This window comes from Vicia villosa, linkage group LG2 (genome assembly GCF_029867415.1).
Source record: "Vicia villosa cultivar HV-30 ecotype Madison, WI linkage group LG2, Vvil1.0, whole genome shotgun sequence".
NCBI classification, from domain to species: Eukaryota; Viridiplantae; Streptophyta; class Magnoliopsida; order Fabales; family Fabaceae; genus Vicia; species Vicia villosa.
This window is the reverse complement of record NC_081181.1, coordinates 201,834,822-201,853,210: the sequence shown is the minus strand read 5'-3', so window position 1 is coordinate 201,853,210 and position 18,389 is coordinate 201,834,822. Positions and strand designations below refer to the sequence as shown.

Here is an 18,389-nt window from a genome sequence, read left to right as displayed (position 1 = left end):
AGAGACTAGGCCTCTCTAAGAGCCTCCTTTTTCTTTTCATCTTTTCTGCATTTTTTCTACAGCTTTCTACTTTTATTTGTAACCCTAGATCCCCTTTGAACTCTAGAGAAATTCAAATAAACGTCAGTCTTTTCTTATATTATCCTGTTTCTGCTATTTTCCCTATTTAGATATTAAATTGATCCTATCAATTTGGTATCTAGAGCCTTGGTTTCATTACACAGTGAATGGTCCAAACACTTCATGGGCTCCAAACACTTTTAGAATATGTATTGTGCATCCCTAGTTGTAGTGATCATTCTACTTTCTGGGTGAAGAAGTTTGGGATCAATTGCCAGCTCTTGTACTTGCTTTAATCCATCGACATTGTCGAGAACTATGAGCACATTTATGTTGCCAAGTCTATTTCCTATAATCGCAGATACTTCAGAAGGACTATATCTCTCTAGATTTATCTCATTGAAGGCTTGACAAAGGATTTGTTTCTGAATAGCAATGGCACCGCCGTCTTTATAAGTTTTGCTTACATTCTCAATGAAACAACAAGCATCAAACATACAAGATATTCTATCATACAAGACATTAGCAAGTGTCGTCTTGCCTATTCCGCCCATCCCTTTAATTCCTATAACCCGAAATTCATCATTCTTTGAGCCTAATTTTAAAAGAACTTTCAATGCTTCTACTCGAGGTTCAATCCCAACAAGGTCATCAAATCCAGATAATTTATGACCTAATGTTTTTATCACTTCCTGAACAACACTTTCAACCACTTCAAACTCCGGCCTGAAAGAGAGGGGAAAGATCAAACACTAAACTATTACGTAAGAAAACAAGATACGACTTAGATACGTTAACCAAATTATATAGATTAACTAATATAGATGCAAACTAAGAAGAAGAAGAATAACTTCCGACACTTACATGTCCTTGACATGCCAACCAACTAACGCAGTCAAACGAATCATAGCTCTCCTCCATCTCCTAACCTTGTCTAAATCATCTTTGAATTTCTTCGTGTGTAAAAGAAAAGCTTTTTGGTAAGGTCCACTTTGTTTCCGTACATCCGATGGATCAATATGATAGAAAACGGGGAAAACTTTGTGTTTGAATTTATTAGCACATTCAGCAATAGCAGTCATTTCTTCCAAACACCATGCTGATTCGGCGTATCTTTTTTAGAAGACAACAATAGAAGTTTTAGAATTCTCAATTGCTTGCAGAAGTTGTGGTGACAGGTATTCTCCTTTCTCAAGGCGTTTGTCATCTTTGAAAACAAAGATTCCTTTTTTGGCTAGATGAGCATAAAGATGATCAACGAAAGTGTTGCGCGTGTCAGGACCTCTAAAGCTTATAAACACGTCCTATCTATAGTTTTGAGTGAAACTAGAATCCATGGAAGAAACTGTATCTTCCATCATGCTGAAGTCGGATAGCAAAAAATGATCCAACAGAGCCCAAAAAGGTTTCAGGAGCGTGGAGCTCCATGAGAGAAACAATTCTGTAATATTTGAGTTTGAATCCATCTTCAAAAAGTCACTGCAAAGCCAATGGATGAATGATTTCATTCATGTGAGGAAGAAAGAAGTATGAATGAGTTTATAAATGAATATACTACACATTATTTCCATCTGATTCCTCCTAACAAAATTCTTTATTCAAGAGTGAAGACAAAATAAAATGGGTGTGAAAAGAGCGGAATAAATATAAAATGAATCCTGTTCACATATGTAATGAATCATGTTCACATATGTATTCATTTTCATTTTGATATTTTATATTACTAACTTGACTCAAGTAAGTTTGTTCACACACTTTTTTTTAAGTTATATGAACATTGAAAAAGTTCAAACCAAATCAAATTTACAATAATTATAACCATCCAACTCATATATATTAATATATTCAAAATTATAAAGAAATTACAGGAAAACGGGACAATAAATTGTGTTGGTAATTCTTCTTGGATGACAAAATCAATTCTCTTAAAAACTACATTTAGGTGACACGAGCTTTTGCACTCTCTCGAAAAGATCTACGGCTTTTGGTGTTAGTAAAGCAAAAGTATCAAAGACAAATGGTATGAAAGCATGTTTATTGTTACAACAAGTTTTCTCATGCTTGTCCACTTTAGTTGGAACGGTTTCAAGAGCTGTATGTCCGATAGCAAGACCTCCAGTCCTCAATCTCTGCATGATCAAATATATCAAATAAGACATTCCTAACAAAGACATGTCAGTATTTAAATCCTGGAAGCTCCTTACAAAGAATAGTGTATTCCACTAATATATCCGAGCACGCCTTGCAACAAACAAGGCAAACTTCATCTATAGGAAATAAGGGAATCATAAGCCGGTATTTAAGGATGGTACGGTATTCTACCGGAGACATATGCTGGCCTAGACCGTTAATAAGACTAGCAAGAAGAAAATCTTTAGTATGTACTGCTTGCAAACAACCAAAGTTGATTTCTGTCTTGTGGTCATGTCAAACTTTACATCAATGTCCTATGAAATTTTATTATAGCGCATGGACAGATGTTGGACACAATGTCTGAGATAATGTGTACAACAAGCTTATAATATTTTGACAAATACAAGATGATACGTCATAAAGCAATAAAGAACACACGAGAATTGGTAACTCACTTCAATGCAACGTCACCTACGTCCGGGGGGCTTCCAACACAAAAAAGGAAACTCACTCTCAATAGTATTAGTACAATTAGTCTTAGATGAACAAACATTGTTCAATGCCTACTTCCTAATACTATCAGTGTCTTTCTATTTAGGACTCTCAATAAATATGAGAACCCCTATCACTTTTTTCAATCACTTCCCTAGTGATTAATACATAAAACGAGATTGATAATTGTTGAATTACAACTCAACTAACAATCAACCTATATGCCTTGAATATTCATGTTAGACTTCTTTAGAGGTTTACAATGAAGAACAAGAATACAAAGACTCAAAGCACACTAGATCTTCAATAATTGCTCATGTCCTCTTTGATGTTAGAAGGAGTATTTATATAATAATTCATTTGTTTGCCTTTTCTCCAATGAGCATTAAATTTGATAACAGTAAATTTGATTATGATGAAAAATTGATTTGATTTTATTTGATATTCATTCAATTTAAATCTTCATTTAAATTGATTTTGTCTTATTAAATCTTTTTAGCAAATCTTGAAGGTGAAAAAAATACACAAGAATGGGGGGTTGAATTGTGCATGGTGGAATCTTTTTCTTCTTTTATGACAACTTCATAAACTGATTTTTAAAACCAGAATCTGATTATAGAGCGAATAGCAGCAAAAAAGGTTAAGTGCATAAGTAATAAGTAAAAGCACGCACAGACGTTATCCAGGTTTTGCTACAACTGAGAATAGTTTATTCCCTTTGTCCCACAAGAGATTTTCCACTATAATCAAAACTTGATTACAAATTGCTTAAGCAAACCAGCTTAAGGCTTCCTTGCTCAATCAACCTAGAAAGAGACTTATGCTTAAGCAACCTTGCAAGAGACTTCTTTTGCTCAAATAACCTAATAAGAGACTTCCTTTGCTCAAGCAACCTAGCAAGAAAGCATGTGAGTGGTCACAGTTTCAGTTGGTGCACGAGGCATGACAATGACACGCACCGAAGACCGAAGAGGGCGATGGGTGGTCACCAAATTCATATCAGAATGAGAGGGATCCTTAGGTTGTGCAGGTATGGGACTTCATGGTTGAAGGAAGACTTATAATGATTGAGTGGTACTACCTATACGAATAAGATGCGTCTTCTTTTTCGGTAGCCTACTGATTTGTACTACCTATACCAATATGATGCATCTTCTTTTCGGTAGCATAACATATAAGAACTCCATAGTTAAGCATGTTTGACTTGGAGTAGTATTTGGATGAGTGACCTTCTAGATAGCGTGTGAGTGAGGACAGTGCTGAAAAGACGTGTCAAACTGCATAACAACATCTTCATGACCTTCTGAGCTCATCTATTTCTGATTGCTGGAAAGACAGTAGCTGGAACCTGCATAACAGCATCTTCATGGCCTTGCCGGATCTGAATGAAACTCTATCTCCTTTTGCAGTTTCTGACTTGGAGAAGGAGGATTTTTTTAGCTTGGAAAAACATTAAAAATGGTTGCTTGGCAATCAAGCAGGCTTATGACTTTATCACCAAACCTGCAAGTTATGGTTTTTGGTCTGATTTCCCTTGGGATAAAGATACTGCTCATGCCCACTCAATGCTTGTTTGGAGGCTCATACATAATTAAATTCCTACTGATGAGATACTCCAACGTAGTGGCATTCTTTTCCCATCCAAATGCTCTTTGTGTCAGGCTGCTACTGAAACCTCTTCCCATCTTTTCTTTGATTGTTCATATGCCTCAAAAATTTGGACATGGATCGGTGCCCAGATTCAGCAACCTTTCACCATCAGGAACTTGGCAGACTGCATAAAGATATTGAATGAGCCTTGGAGTCCCCAGGCCTTAGTAGTTATCAAAGATATCTTTGCTCACACAATCAACCAAATATGGCAAGCTAGAAATCTCTTCAGGTTTGACAACAAAATCACTCATTGGAAACTTTGCATTTCTAATATTGGTGCTAGAGCCAAACTAGTGGGTAATCAAACTTCCAAAAAGGCCAATGGTTCCTTGGTTAGTTTCTCTATGCTGAAAGCCTTTGGTATTCATTTGCACCCTCGTAATCAGATTGACACTTGAGAAATACTTTGGTGTCCGCCGGCTCCGGGTTGGGTTAAATGCAACATAGACAGGGTTGCCTCTGGTTCCCCTATTGTTTACGGTGATTTCCGGTAAACAACCGTTAGTCTTCCAAACTATAATAAATATGATTTGGTTACTCGCAGGATCGACTAGATTGATCCTAGGACATAGTCAAAAAGGTTGTTATTCATGATAGTTCGAATTATGTCTATGATTGATGCGTCTCGAAATAAGAAATACTTGAACAAAGAAATAAAGATTAGCAATCACCTTGTTATACACATAAATATAACACCAGTGAGAAGTGAGTTAAAGATAAAATATAAGACAAAACTGTAAAAGTGCAAGAATCTTAAAGTGCAAAAAGGTTAAGTGCTTCGAAGATAAATGACATGAAAATAAAGTGCAGGAATATAAATGGCAGAAAGTAAATGAAACACAGTAATATCGAAAGATACTTGAATAAAGGAAAATACACATGTATTTAAAATGGTGTTGGTGTCATACGTACATTTCTCAGCGAACTCTTTCTCTTAACACTTGATACTTGAGTAATATGTGAGTGATTTGTACAAAATGAACACACGGAATCCTAACATTAAGACCCTTATTTATACTAGTTTCGACCCTAACGGTCCTACACTAATCTAATGCCACGTTGCCCGCAGAAAATCCAGGGATGCCATCTGTCTTCGTGCGGTTACATAAACTACTTCGAAATTCAAATCATCCCGCCTGAATATCCTTTCGACGCGTGGCAACATAATCGGAATTGAGAATGCCACGAAACCACGCTAAGTTTCAGTACTTCGCATATTTCGCAAAAACGTCTAAGTCCCAAAGACTATTCTTTCCGAATTTTAACTTCAGTGCTAACTATCTTTGTTCCAACTTTAAACATCATTCTCGAAGCATGGCCATCAGTAGCCATTTTTATCTTCAAAGATGGTCATCAGTAACCATCTCCTTCGAATTTCAGACCTTCGAAGTACATTCTTTCCAAACGAAATCTTCAGCTAACACCTATGTTTGCAGCTTGTGGTGGAATCTTCCGTGATGATAAGGCTGTCCACATGTAGGGGTGGGAATAGGCCAGGTCGACCTACAGGGGCTTATAGCCTAGCCTAGTTAAGGACAGGCCAGACCTATTTGATAAAAAGGCCAGGCTTGAGCTTTTTCAAAAGCCTATTTAATAAAATAGGTCAGGCCTAGGCTATTAAAAAAGCCTATAAAGCCTTGTAGGCCAGCTTATATTTTCATATAAATTAAAATTAGTCTAAATAGGTTGACATATATATATATATATATATATATTAGAAATAGTGTTAAATAGATTGGTATATATATATATATATATATATATATATATATATATATATATATATATATATATATATATATATATATATATATATATATATATATATATACATATATATATATATATATATGAAAAAAATGCTAAATAGGTCAGTCTAAATGTTCATATATATGCGACCTATAAGGCTTTTTAAGTAATATGAATTAATTGAAAACATTAACAAGAAAGAGGCTTTTAAATAGGCTTTCAGGCCAGACCAGACTTTTAAAAAGGCCAAGTCAGGCTGAAAAAACGAGCCTATAGTAGGCCATAGGCCAGACTCAGGCCTTATAAGTTTATCGTAGGCCAGGCCCAGGCCTTATAAAGCCTAGCCTAGCCTAGCCTATTCCCACCCCTATCCACATGTTAAGTTTCAGTGTTTTTTTGAATGAGGGATCTCCTGTTTTTGCAGAATTCATGGAAGCGATTATAACTATTGAAAAGGCTAAGCATCTTAATTGGAATAAGCTTTGGATTGAAACTTACTGTTTACTTTTGGTTAAAGCTTTCTCAAATGTTCATCTTATGCCTTGGATAATCAAATCTCGTTGGCTCTCGTGTTAGGCGTACACTCTTCGCATAGATTTCATGATCACGCACATTTTTAGAGAGGCCAATTTTTGCGCTGATATCCTGGCAAACATTGGTTTTTCGAATAGAGACACATCTTGGTATAATAGTGTTCATTTGGATATTAAGGCGGATTACTTGTTATACAAGGCGGGTACTCCTAGACTTAAGCTTTGCTCTTAAGAGGTTTTGGTCTTGTCCCCCTCTTGTGTTCCTTGTAATCTTTTTGTTTGATTATTGGCTTATTACCATTTTTGCCCCCTGCCATATAGGCGACTTTTGGTTTACCCCCCTGTAATTTTTTTTTTTTGTAAAACTAACCTTGCCAAATGAAGATTCTGTCGTTTTAGACCTTGGCAGCAAATGGCACACTCCAAGTGCCTATGTGGTGCGCTGACTGGATAAACTTTTTATTTTTTTATTTAATTCCAAAAATGCTGATGTGTCTTTCTTATTATTTTTTAAATTATTTTAAATGCCACGTTGGCATTTTATTTATTATTATTTTAAGTTTGGAAAATTTATTAGTGGCATTAATCCAAAAATTTGAGAACAATGATTTTAAATGCCACGTTGGCATTTTATTAATCCAAAAATTTGAGGACAACGAGACTTGAACCCATGACCTCTTAAATGAGAGAGAAGGGTGCTAGCACTAGGCCAATCAACTTGCTTTGATTTATTTTTAAACTTAAATGTATCAATTACACAATACCTCTTTTTCATATTTCATATTTTCAATATATTTTTTGTGTGTAAATTATTATACATTTTATATTCAACAGTATTATATTAATATGAACTTCTGAAAATAAACGTGAATTAATAGACGGAAATTCTCAAATTAAAAATAATAGTTTATAATATTTTATAAATTCGAAATAATGTCCTTGTGAATTAAATAATTTCGAAACAAATTATATATAAAATATTTAATTCAAAATTATTTAACGAAAATTCTGAATTAAAAATAATAGTTTATAATATTTTATAAATTTGAAATAATGTCCTTGTGAATTAAATAATTCCAAAACTAACTATGTTAGAAAATATTTTGAATAATTAATATAAACCATTATTTAATATTAAAGTGTTATTAATTTATAAATTGTAAAATATAAACTATTATTAATTCAGAATTATTTAATATAAACTATTATTAGTTTCAAAATTATTTAATTCACAAGGAAATTATTTCTAATTTATAAAATATTATAAACTATTATTAATTCATAATTATTTAATATAAAATATTATTAGTTTCAAAATTATTTAATTCACAAGAAAATTATTTCTAATTTATAAACTATTATTTTTAATTTTAGAATTTTAGTCCATTAATTCACAATTATTTAACGAAAATTTATAATTTACAAATTACTTTTAATTTAAATTTATGTTATTTAAATTTCACATTTAAACCTCACATTTAAATTTGAAACCCTATTTCAAATTTAAAAAATATTTTTTCATTATAAAGAATATTATTTATAATTTATTAAATATTTTAAAATTCATATTTATGTTATTTAAATTCGTATTAATTTTTTAAAACATTATTTCCAATTTATATAGAGTCTAAAAATATACTATAGGTTATTTTTTAATGTATACGTATTTATATACTATAGGTTCATAATATACTTTAGGTTCTAATATTTATTCTAAAAATATACTATAGATTCATTTATATTATTTAAATTTGTATTAATTCACATTTTTTAAAACATTATACAAATATATAATGTGAACATTATTTATATAAATTTATTATTATTAATTTCAGTTTATTATAAATTAGTTTATTATACTATAGATTCTAAAAATATACTCTAGGTTCACATATTTGGAATTTACTAAAGTTTCAGTTTATTCTAAAAAAATATTAATTTAATATTTATTAAAAATATATGGCAAACAATTAAGTAATGTATAGATCTCAATAGCAAAATAATTCAAAGAGAGCAGCATAGCCTGGCAGCACCTGTTTCATACTATTTAAAGGGACGTGGTTTAATCCCCATTGTCCACAATGTTTTAGAAATTTGCCCTTTTTTTGGCTTAAAAAAAGTTAGATTAGAGTAGTAGAAAAGAAACGACTTTGAAAATGGATGGACCCTAACGGGCTTTGTTAGCAACAAAAACGGGCCGGTGAAATTGAAAACTAAAACCGCCTTTGTTGTTACCGAATCCAACGCAGTCCATAGAGACACATAACCGATACCAAAATACATCGAAAATTAGGCCATCTTTCCCTTTTTCAACTTCCGGTCTTGTTTCCCAATCCATCAATATCATTATACGGAGTATATAAAAACCCAAAACCCTCCAATTCAATTCATCACTCTCTTCTCTCACCTAAATCTTAACCCAACCATCTCGATTCTTTTCCAAAAAATCCTCTTCCTCGATCATGTCGCACTTCAAGAGCAAGTACCATGATGAGCTTATTGCCAATGCTGCCTACATCGGCACACCTGGCAAGGGTATTCTTGCTGCTGATGAGTCAACTGGAACAATCGGTAAGCGTCTATCGAGCATCAATGTTGAGAATGTTGAATCCAACAGACAGGCTCTTCGTGAGCTTCTTTTCACTGCCCCGGGTGTTCTTCAGTACCTTAGTGGAGTTATCCTCTTTGAGGAAACCCTTTATCAAAGCACTGCTGCAGGCAAACCTTTTGTTGATGTCTTGAACGAAGCTGGTGTTCTTCCTGGTATCAAGGTTGACAAGGGTACCGTCGAACTTGCTGGAACTGATGGAGAAACCACCACTCAGGGTCTTGACGGGCTTGGTGCACGATGTGCTAAGTACTACGAAGCCGGTGCACGTTTTGCTAAATGGCGTGCCGTGCTTAAAATCGGTGCCAACGAACCATCTGAGCATTCTATCCATGAGAATGCTTACGGATTGGCCCGTTATGCAGTCATCTGCCAAGAAAACGGACTTGTCCCCATTGTTGAACCCGAGATCCTAGTTGATGGTTCACACGATATTCTCAAGTGTGCCGCCATTACCGAGCGTGTCCTTGCCGCAACTTACAAGGCCTTGAGTGATCATCATGTCATCCTTGAAGGAACTCTCTTGAAACCAAACATGGTGACCCCCGGATCCAACTCACCAAAGGTTGCACCCGAGGTTATCGCCGAGCACACCGTTAAAGCTTTGCAGAGAACCGTCCCCGCCGCAGTTCCCGCCGTTGTTTTCTTGTCTGGTGGACAGAGTGAGGAAGAGGCCAGTGTTAACCTTAATGCCATCAACCAATTCAAAGGTAAGAAGCCATGGACTCTTTCTTTCTCATTCGGAAGGGCACTTCAACAGAGTACCCTAAAGGCATGGGGTGGAAAGAAAGAAAATGTGAAGGCAGCTCAGGATGCTTTGTTGACAAGAGCTAAGGCTAACTCCGAGGCTACTCTTGGAACTTACAAGGGTGCCTCTAACCTTGGTGCTGGTGCCACAGAGAGTCTTCATGTTGCGGATTACAAGTATTGATCAATGTTGGTTTCTTCTCCCTAAAAACTAGAAGAGGGTTGAATTTTCTTGTTTGAGTATAGTGGGGTTCACTCACGACAAAATAATTGGTTGGAGTTTTTGTTTTTTCTTTGTTCCTTTTGATAATTTCTGTTTCTATCTATTTTGTCAAGTATCTGGCAGATATGTCTTGAAAAGTTTGGTTTTAAGAATATGTACCTTTTGACATATATTCTAAGAAACCGAACAAATATATGCATGAAGAATCAATTTAGAATATGAATTACTAAGAAACAAATTATGTACAATATGTAACCGAACAAAAAAACCTCACCTCTTGTGATTGTCATGTTGGAATCCAATTGAATGAAAACAGATAACTTATATTTCACATGTCTGCTCCATCCCTCACACAAATTAGTAGTTTCCACAGCCCTCAAAGAAATTGATACGAAGTCTTCTTCACTGTTCCGATGTGGACACAAATAATTTTTTTGTATATGTATGTATTTTTATGTTTAGGAGAATTAATATGCAGAGTCTACGTGGTGTTTGGAAGAGATGGCTACTATTGCTGAATGTCGTAAAGAATTCAATCAAAAAGTATTTCCTGTTTTTTATGATGTCGATCCATCTCATGTACGAAAACAAATTGGGGTGTACCAGAATGACTTTGTTTTACATAAGAAGAAATTCAAGCATGATCCAAACAAGGTTGTGAGATGGACAAATGCTATGAAGTAAGTGTTATTCCCTTTCTTGCCACTTGTTTTACATTTTCTACTTGAATTCCCTTTCTTATTACTTTTTTATAGCCATTAACAAATCCAGCCTGTTTATTTTTTACTGCCTAAACTCTTCGTCCAATACATTGTTGATTTTATAGCTAACTCAGTTTTTTCTTTAGATGTACTTTTGTATCACATAAAACATTTGAGACCCTTTCTCCTTTTCAACCACCCCACTTGAATTCAATGGTTTACATCACCTTTTACTTCTTCAGTCATTATGTACTATGGACTCAAGATATTTAAACCGTGTAAGTTGTGAAATGCCATAATCTCCAACTTTCACCTTAAGTTAGAAATGTTTTGCCTTTTACTAAAATTTCTTTTCATATATTTTGTCATGCTTCTTCTCAAGAGAAACCATGTGCTTCTAAGGCTTGTCACCAACCTTCCATTTAGTTCCTTTTTCGATTCTCCAAGTAGGACGATATTGATAGAGACCTGAGTATGAGAGTTATAAGAAAAGGGCTATTATTGTAATAAAGAGTGTGGTGAGGTTATATGGTAAATAATGAGTGGGGTAGGCTGCTTAGTTGGCAAGTTTGTTATGCCTCTATAGTAGTATATAGAGTGAGGTGAGGGAGTGTGAAATCATCATGGAAGAATATAGTTTGTTATGAACAGTTGGCTTCATGCCTCTGTAGGATCTTTGCTCTGTGGGCATTAGGATATTCATCCTCTTGCATTTACCTTTCAGTTTCAGAAATAATACACTATTTCTCATATTTGTGCATTTTAATCCATTTCTTCTATATTCTCTATGTTGCGGATTTTCGGGTTCGCAATAACTATATCATCTACAAAAAGTATGCATCTCGGTGCTTGCACTTGGATGCGTTCTGTAAGTGCGTCCACTACTAAAATAAAAAAATAAGGCATTCGAGTTAATCCTTAATGTAGTGTTTTTGATCCATCTGATATCGCTCCATGCCTCCCAACACGTCGTAGTAATTAGATCACTTCCGTAATCGACCTTCTAGGCATAAAATCAAATTGATTATCCGTAATTTTAATCTCATTTCTCCGTCTTTGCTCAATCACTCTTTCTCCTAACTTTATTGTATGACTCTCTAAAAAGCTTTGTGAGCCACCCAATATGGCAATACCTCTATTACCAAGACTAAGACTTTTCCATACCTCAATAGATATGTTGTCGGGCCCAAATGCCTTTCCATTATCTATCCTTTTTCGTGCTTCTTTAACCTCATGTTCTTGAATAAAAAAAGACATTTCTCAGGAGTTTTTGCTATAGATTCTACTAGCAACAGCTCTCTATGAATCTGTAAATACGACACATTTCTCAGTTTTCAAGGCCCTGACACTCACAACACTTTGACCGACCATCTCTATCTCCATAAAGGAGAATTAATTTCACCACAACTTTTACAAGCAATTTGAGATTCAAGGGATTCTATAGTTGTCTTTTAAAAAAAAGATATTCTAAGTTAACATTGAGTTCGAATAAAATGTGGATACTATCGCAAAAGGCCGCACAAACTTGAAAAAGACTGTTATCCCTGTTTTCTACGGTATTGATCTGTCTTATGTTCGAAAGTATATTGGGGTTTTCAAAGATGATTTTACACACTAAGAAATTCAAATATGGCCTAAGCAACAAGGTTGATCAATGGCAGAGAGCTCTGCCTGAGTTAGGCAAATTAGTTGGATTTTATGTTAGAGGTAAGTAAGTAAAAAAAAATAAAAAATCTTCTCTCAAGTTTTGTTATACGTTCTTTATGAAAATAAATATGTGATGTTTCCGGTTCAGAATATAAAAATCCCATGTTCTGTTTACTCTTTTCCCCCTGGTTATACTGATGCTTGTGCTACAGCTACTCCAGCAAATAACTAGTCATCTTCCTAGCAACTACACTTTTTATTGTAGACGTTTCCGCGCATAAGTTTTATTCAATCATTTCTGTTTTTTCAAATTATTAGCAATATCTAGTCAGCATGGTTTTAAGTAGTTGTTGCAATAATAGTTATAGTTGCAATGCAATCCTTGATTTTGTGGAGAAATATGCCCTATGCAGCCTCAAGAACAATAGCATTTTTAGACCTTTATTTGAATCACAATGTCTGATAGCATGTCATCATATCAACTTTCATAATCCAAGTTGCACTCTTTAACTCTCACTAAATTATAAACAACCCATTAGCATGACCCTTTTGTTTTTCCTCTTTCAGGCCAGAGTCTATAGAGATTGAAACAATTGTTTAAGCAGTAATAAAATCTTTGAATCATAAATTCTCAGGGTCTACAAGCGATCTTGTTGGGATGCAACCTCGCATAAAAGAATTAGAAAAGCTACTAAAATTGAGCTCAAAGAATGATGACTTCCGAGTTCTAGGAATTTGGGGGATGAGTGGAGTAGGAAAGACAACTCATGCTACTCTTTTGTACTATAGAATCTCTTATCAGTTTGATGCTCGTTGTTTTATTAATAACACAAGCAAACTTTATATGGATGGTGGTATTGTTGCTGTTCAAAGACAAATTCTTCGACAAGCTCTAGACGAAAGAAATCTTGACTCATACGATACTTGTGAAATTTCCGGGATTATGATAAATAGGCTTCACAGTTGCACAAAGGTCCTTCTAGTTCTTGACAATGTCGATCAATTAGAGCAGTTGCAGGAATTAGGTATAAATCCTAAATTACTTGGGAGTGGCAGTAGAATAATCATAACCACAAGGGATAAGCATATTCTAAGAGTATATGGGGCTGATAAAATTCACAAAGTTCCACTGTTGAATAGTAATGATGCTTCTGAACTTTTTCTTAGAAAAGCCTTCAAAGGTGAAGACCAAAGCAGCAATTGTGTGGAGTTGATTCCAGAGATACTAAAATATGCTCAAAATCTTCCATTAGCAATTAAAGTAGTGGGCTCTTTCTTGTGTACTCGAGATGCTACTCAGTGGAGAGATGCTTTGGATAGATTGAAGAACAATCCAGACAATAAAGTTATGGAAGTGCTCCAGATGAGTGTTGATGGACTACAACACGAGGAGAAGGAAATATTTCTGCACATTGCTTGTTTTTTTAAAGAGAATTCTAGATGCATGTGGTTTATACCCTCACATAGGACTTCAAAGAGTCATTGAGAAGTCACTCATTACCATTAAAAACCAAGAGATTCATATGCATGATATGTTACAAGAACTTGGGAAGAAAATTGTTCGGCACAGGTATCTAGACGATCCAGGAATGTGGAGTAGAGTATGGCGATGCAATGATTTCTATCATGTCTTGGAGACAAAAACGGTAAAAAAAAATTATGTTTTAAAATCTAGAGGGGGCCATTTATGCTTTTTGAGTGAATTTAATTTGTGGGGGGTCATGCGGGGAAAATGATAATTAATCATTGATTATTTCATAGAGCATTTGTTATTTTTAATATTATTGTTTTTCCATTATGTATAATATATTTAATAATTCATTATTTATTTATTTTTTTTTTGGAAATATATAACTAAGGATATTATAAAAAATTATGATTAATATTGTATTGAATTTTAAAAATAATAAGAAAATATGAACAAATATATTTCTCTAGATACGATAAATAATAAGAAATATATGCAGTAATTTTTTGGTCACATTATATCCTAGGAACATTGAAAAGGTTGTTTTTGGTCAACATTAGTTTAGTTTTAGACCTTGTATGCTATTAGTTCTTAGTGAAATTAATTGTGTAGTATGTTGACTAATTTCAATGTGAGCAAATATTAGATAGACCTAAAAACAAAATAATAAGACCAATTTTTTCCTTAGAACATCATCATGGAGTTCATTTCAAGTAACATTCATAGTGGAAACTAGTTTTAAAATATAATTTTAAGAAAACCATTTACTATGTAGTTTTTTCACAGTTAATTTAAACACACTTTCTTTCCATGTTATGCTTATTCTGTTCTTTTCCCAGGGAACAAACAACAATGTTAAAGCTATAGTTCTGGATCAAAAGGGAAATTTCTCCAAATGCAGGGCTGAAGGATTTTCAAATATGAGCAACCTTATACTTCTCATGTTGTATCATAACAACTTTTCAGGGAATTTGGATTTTCTTTCCAACAACTTGCGATATCTTTTGTGGCATGGATACCCTTTTACTTCTTTGCCGTCAAATTTGAGCCAGATTATCTCGTGGAGTTGAATATGCCTGATAGTAGCATTCAACGACTGTGGGAAGGGCGCAAGGTACTCTAGTTACTTTTAAATTTGACCATTTTAATTGTTGATTATTGTCTGTCATATCATATTAAAGATCAAACACTCAAAGTTTCATATAAATTTAAAATTTGTAGCCACTTAGTCTCGTAGTTGACATTAACTAACAAAATAAAAACAATATTTTTCTTCATTCATTGAATTGTATTTCCGAAAGAAAACTCCAAGCTTAATATAATATTCTATATAGATGTTAGTCATCCATATGCCATAGTCTCAATGGTCCAAAACAGTTCCTAAAAACATAAGAATATATCAAAACACTAAATAAAAATAAAAATTTAGTTGGTTAGAGGGAGGGAGGGAGGGATTACAACACCTTACAGCAGAGCAATTTCCTCATTCTATTACTGCTCTAGTGAGTGTTGCAACACCTTAGATTATCACACCACTTGATCCTATGACCACAACACCTAAGTGTGTTACTAAATTAAATTATTACTAACTGCCTAATTATCAGACAATAACTTAAGCTCGAGAGATTGGGTAACTCTTATTACTAATTAAATAACATTTTTTTATATAAAAGTTTGCACTTAATTTTGTAATCAGTAATCACACCACGACAAGTTAATAAAATTGAAGTCTTGGTGAAACGTTTTCATTGATGGTTGCTAATTCTCTTTATAGGAACTACCTAATTTGAAAAGGATGGATTTGAGCAACTCAGAGTATCTTATAGAGACTCCAAAGTTTTTTTGGACCCCGAAACTAGTTAATAAAATTGAAGTCTTGGTGAAACGTTTTCATTGATGGTTGCTAATTCTCTTTATAGGAACTACCTAATTTGAAAAGGATGGATTTGAGCAACTCAGAGTATCTTATAGAGACTCCAAAGTTTTTTTGGACCCCGAAACTGGAGCGGCTAGATTTTACAGGATGCACAAACTTAATACAGGTCCATCCATCAATTGGACATCTGACAGAACTTGTTTTCTTATGTTTGCAAAACTGCAGCAATTTGGTTGACCTTGATTTTGGTAGTGTATCAAGATTAAGTTCTTAGAGAGTTCTACACCTTTCTGGTTGTACAAAACTTGAAAAGACGCCTGATCTTACCGGGGCATCAAATCTTGAGTACTTTGATATGGATGAATGTACAACTTTATCCAAAGTTCATGAATCCATTGGGGATTTGACAAAGCTTAAATTCTTGAGTTTGAGAAATTGCACAAATTTGGTTGAAATGCCCGATAGAATTAAGAGGATGGCATCCCTGGTAACTCTAGATTTTTGTGGTTGCTCGAATCTTACAATTCTACCCCTGAAATGGACTCGTACCAATCATATGAGATCTTTGACTTTTTTAGATTTAAGCTTTTGCAATCTTCATGAAGTACCAAATACTATTAGAAGGTTATACACGTTAGAAAGACTAAATCTACAAGGAAACAAATTTCGTTCATTACCTGATATTTTCTACTTTCTTCCCAACCTAGCATATGTAAACTTATCTCATTGCCATGAGCTTGAAACTATTGAACTCCTATCTTCACAAAGTGCTTCACGAAGTGCTTCTTCTGGAGGAAGATATTGTAAAATAGCAGCAGGATCTCGTGATCATAGGTCAGGGTTATATATATTTGACTGCCCTAAGCTCATGATGAAATCCAAAAACAAACCCATAGAATATATATGGTCACAAAGACTACTTCAGGTGTGTACGTTGCTTACCTTCCCCCAATTCTTTAGCTTTATTCGTTGTATAATGGTTTTCCGATGTGGTAATTATATCACTATTTTTTTAGTGGCTAATAATTTTATACCATTTCTTTGCACTATCTAGCTCTAATATACCTGTGTGTTATTTTTCTTTTGATACCAGAGTCCCCATCACTTTCCTTCGGAACATATCTTCTTTCCTTCGGAACATATCTAGCTCTAATGCTTTTATTATATAATATAGTATTATAGGAACATTTAAAAAAAAAAATTATATTTTCTTAGTTTATCTTTAGGGTGCCATCGTATACATGTGCTTTTATTATCTAGAGTGACCCATGAGCCATATATGTCCTTTTATTATCTTCTTTAGGATTTTGTTAGGGTTTAGCATTTAACATATTACCAACAAAAAAAAATGGAACCTGTAGTTGTGGATATGGAGAAATTAAAAAACAATCTTTCTAAGGCTAGACGCACATCATTTCCAAACAAGTCGAAGAAGCTGGTAGTCCAAGTAAAGAAAGAGATGAGCTTAAAGGATTTGATAATGGTTGGGGAATTTCTCAGAGATCTAGTTTAGTTACTGCAAAACAAGCCAAAGTAACTTTGCCAGTAACTTCAATCTCACCCAGCTTGGCGAAATATTCAAAAACATTGGATCAACTTGTACTGATCTATAACACTCGACCGATAAAAAAAGAAAAAGAAATGAATCAGATTCTACACCATTTAAACAGACTCATGTCTTTATGGAAAACCAACCGTTTTTCATCTAAAAGAGCATTATACTACAGCAATCCAACCCTTTTTAATAGAAAGCAGGTAATTGAAATTAGTTAATGTTGTGATTTATATTTATGTTGCTATTTATTTGGATTCAGTTAATAAGTTTCTAGTTTTTAGGTTCGGTTAAGTAGAATATAATTTGTTTTTAATTAAAATTAGTTAATGTTGGGATTTATATTTATGATGCCTACTTTTATAGAGATGTTTTAGTTCAAACTTTATTTATAATACTTACAGAATTTAAGAACTGTCTTTAAAAAAATTGATACCAAGACCATATGGAATTATGTTTTTACTGTCTTATAATTGAGACAGCTTTGATTCATTTATAGGTGGCCTTCAGCGTGCACAAATTGATAAATTTGTATATCTATACAAACGTGCGTTATTAGTCATAGATATATTATTAAACTTCATTTTTAGAGGATTTAACAAGAAAAATCCAATGTAAAGTGCATTATTAATCATAGATATATTATTAAACTTCATTTTAGAGGATTTGACAAGAAAAATTCAATGTGCTAGTATAGTTTAGTATGCTATGAACATGTGAAAATGATAACAAAAATTATATTTAACATGTTGCAATAGTAATTACATTTGAGGAAAATATTATGGGCCCGTTTGATTTTGCTTTAAAAAATTGATTTTTTTTATATTTATAAAAATGATTTTTAAAACTATTATAAATATTTTTAAATAATTATGAGAATGGGTGATAAACTGAGAGTTTAAAATAATTTTAAAGTGCAATCAATCACAACTATATATTCAATTAAA

The 18,389-nt window shown here is 33.6% G+C and overlaps 2 protein-coding genes and 1 pseudogene across 2 annotated transcripts; 2 read left to right on the top strand and 1 right to left on the bottom strand.

Annotated features, from left to right (window-relative positions):
- Nucleotides 1–260: 260 nt before the first annotated feature.
- Nucleotides 261–1,671, bottom strand: LOC131651090 (disease resistance protein L6-like). The gene is made up of 2 exons (XM_058920760.1): nucleotides 925–1,671; nucleotides 261–786 (listed from the first exon to the last, which is right to left on the bottom strand). Exons 1-2 carry the CDS (start codon nucleotides 1,140–1,142, stop codon nucleotides 261–263), a joined length of 744 nt encoding a protein of 247 aa, XP_058776743.1. The 5' UTR covers nucleotides 1,143–1,671.
- Nucleotides 1,672–8,983: 7,312 nt separating this feature from the next.
- Nucleotides 8,984–10,264, top strand: LOC131653621 (fructose-bisphosphate aldolase, cytoplasmic isozyme 2). Its single transcript, XM_058923867.1, has one exon. It carries the CDS (start codon nucleotides 9,083–9,085, stop codon nucleotides 10,157–10,159), a length of 1,077 nt encoding a protein of 358 aa, XP_058779850.1. The 5' UTR covers nucleotides 8,984–9,082; the 3' UTR covers nucleotides 10,160–10,264.
- A 264-nt stretch (nucleotides 10,265–10,528) lies between these two features.
- On the top strand, nucleotides 10,529–18,341 carry LOC131653620 (disease resistance protein RPV1-like; annotated as a pseudogene).
- Nucleotides 18,342–18,389: the final 48 nt, after the last annotated feature.

Bases quoted from the DNA above. Each gene is read 5' to 3' on its own strand.
- LOC131653621 (XM_058923867.1), top strand. From the start codon at position 9,083: ATGTCGCACTTCAAGAGCAAGTACCATGATGAGCTTATTGCCAATGCT.
- LOC131651090 (XM_058920760.1), bottom strand. From the start codon at position 1,142: ATGACTGCTATTGCTGAATGTGCTAATAAATTCAAACACAAAGTTTTC. The intron at 787-924 runs GTAAGTGTCGGA...CCTCTCTTTCAG, and splicing joins GGTTGGCATGTCAAGGACAT to GCCGGAGTTTGAAGTGGTTG.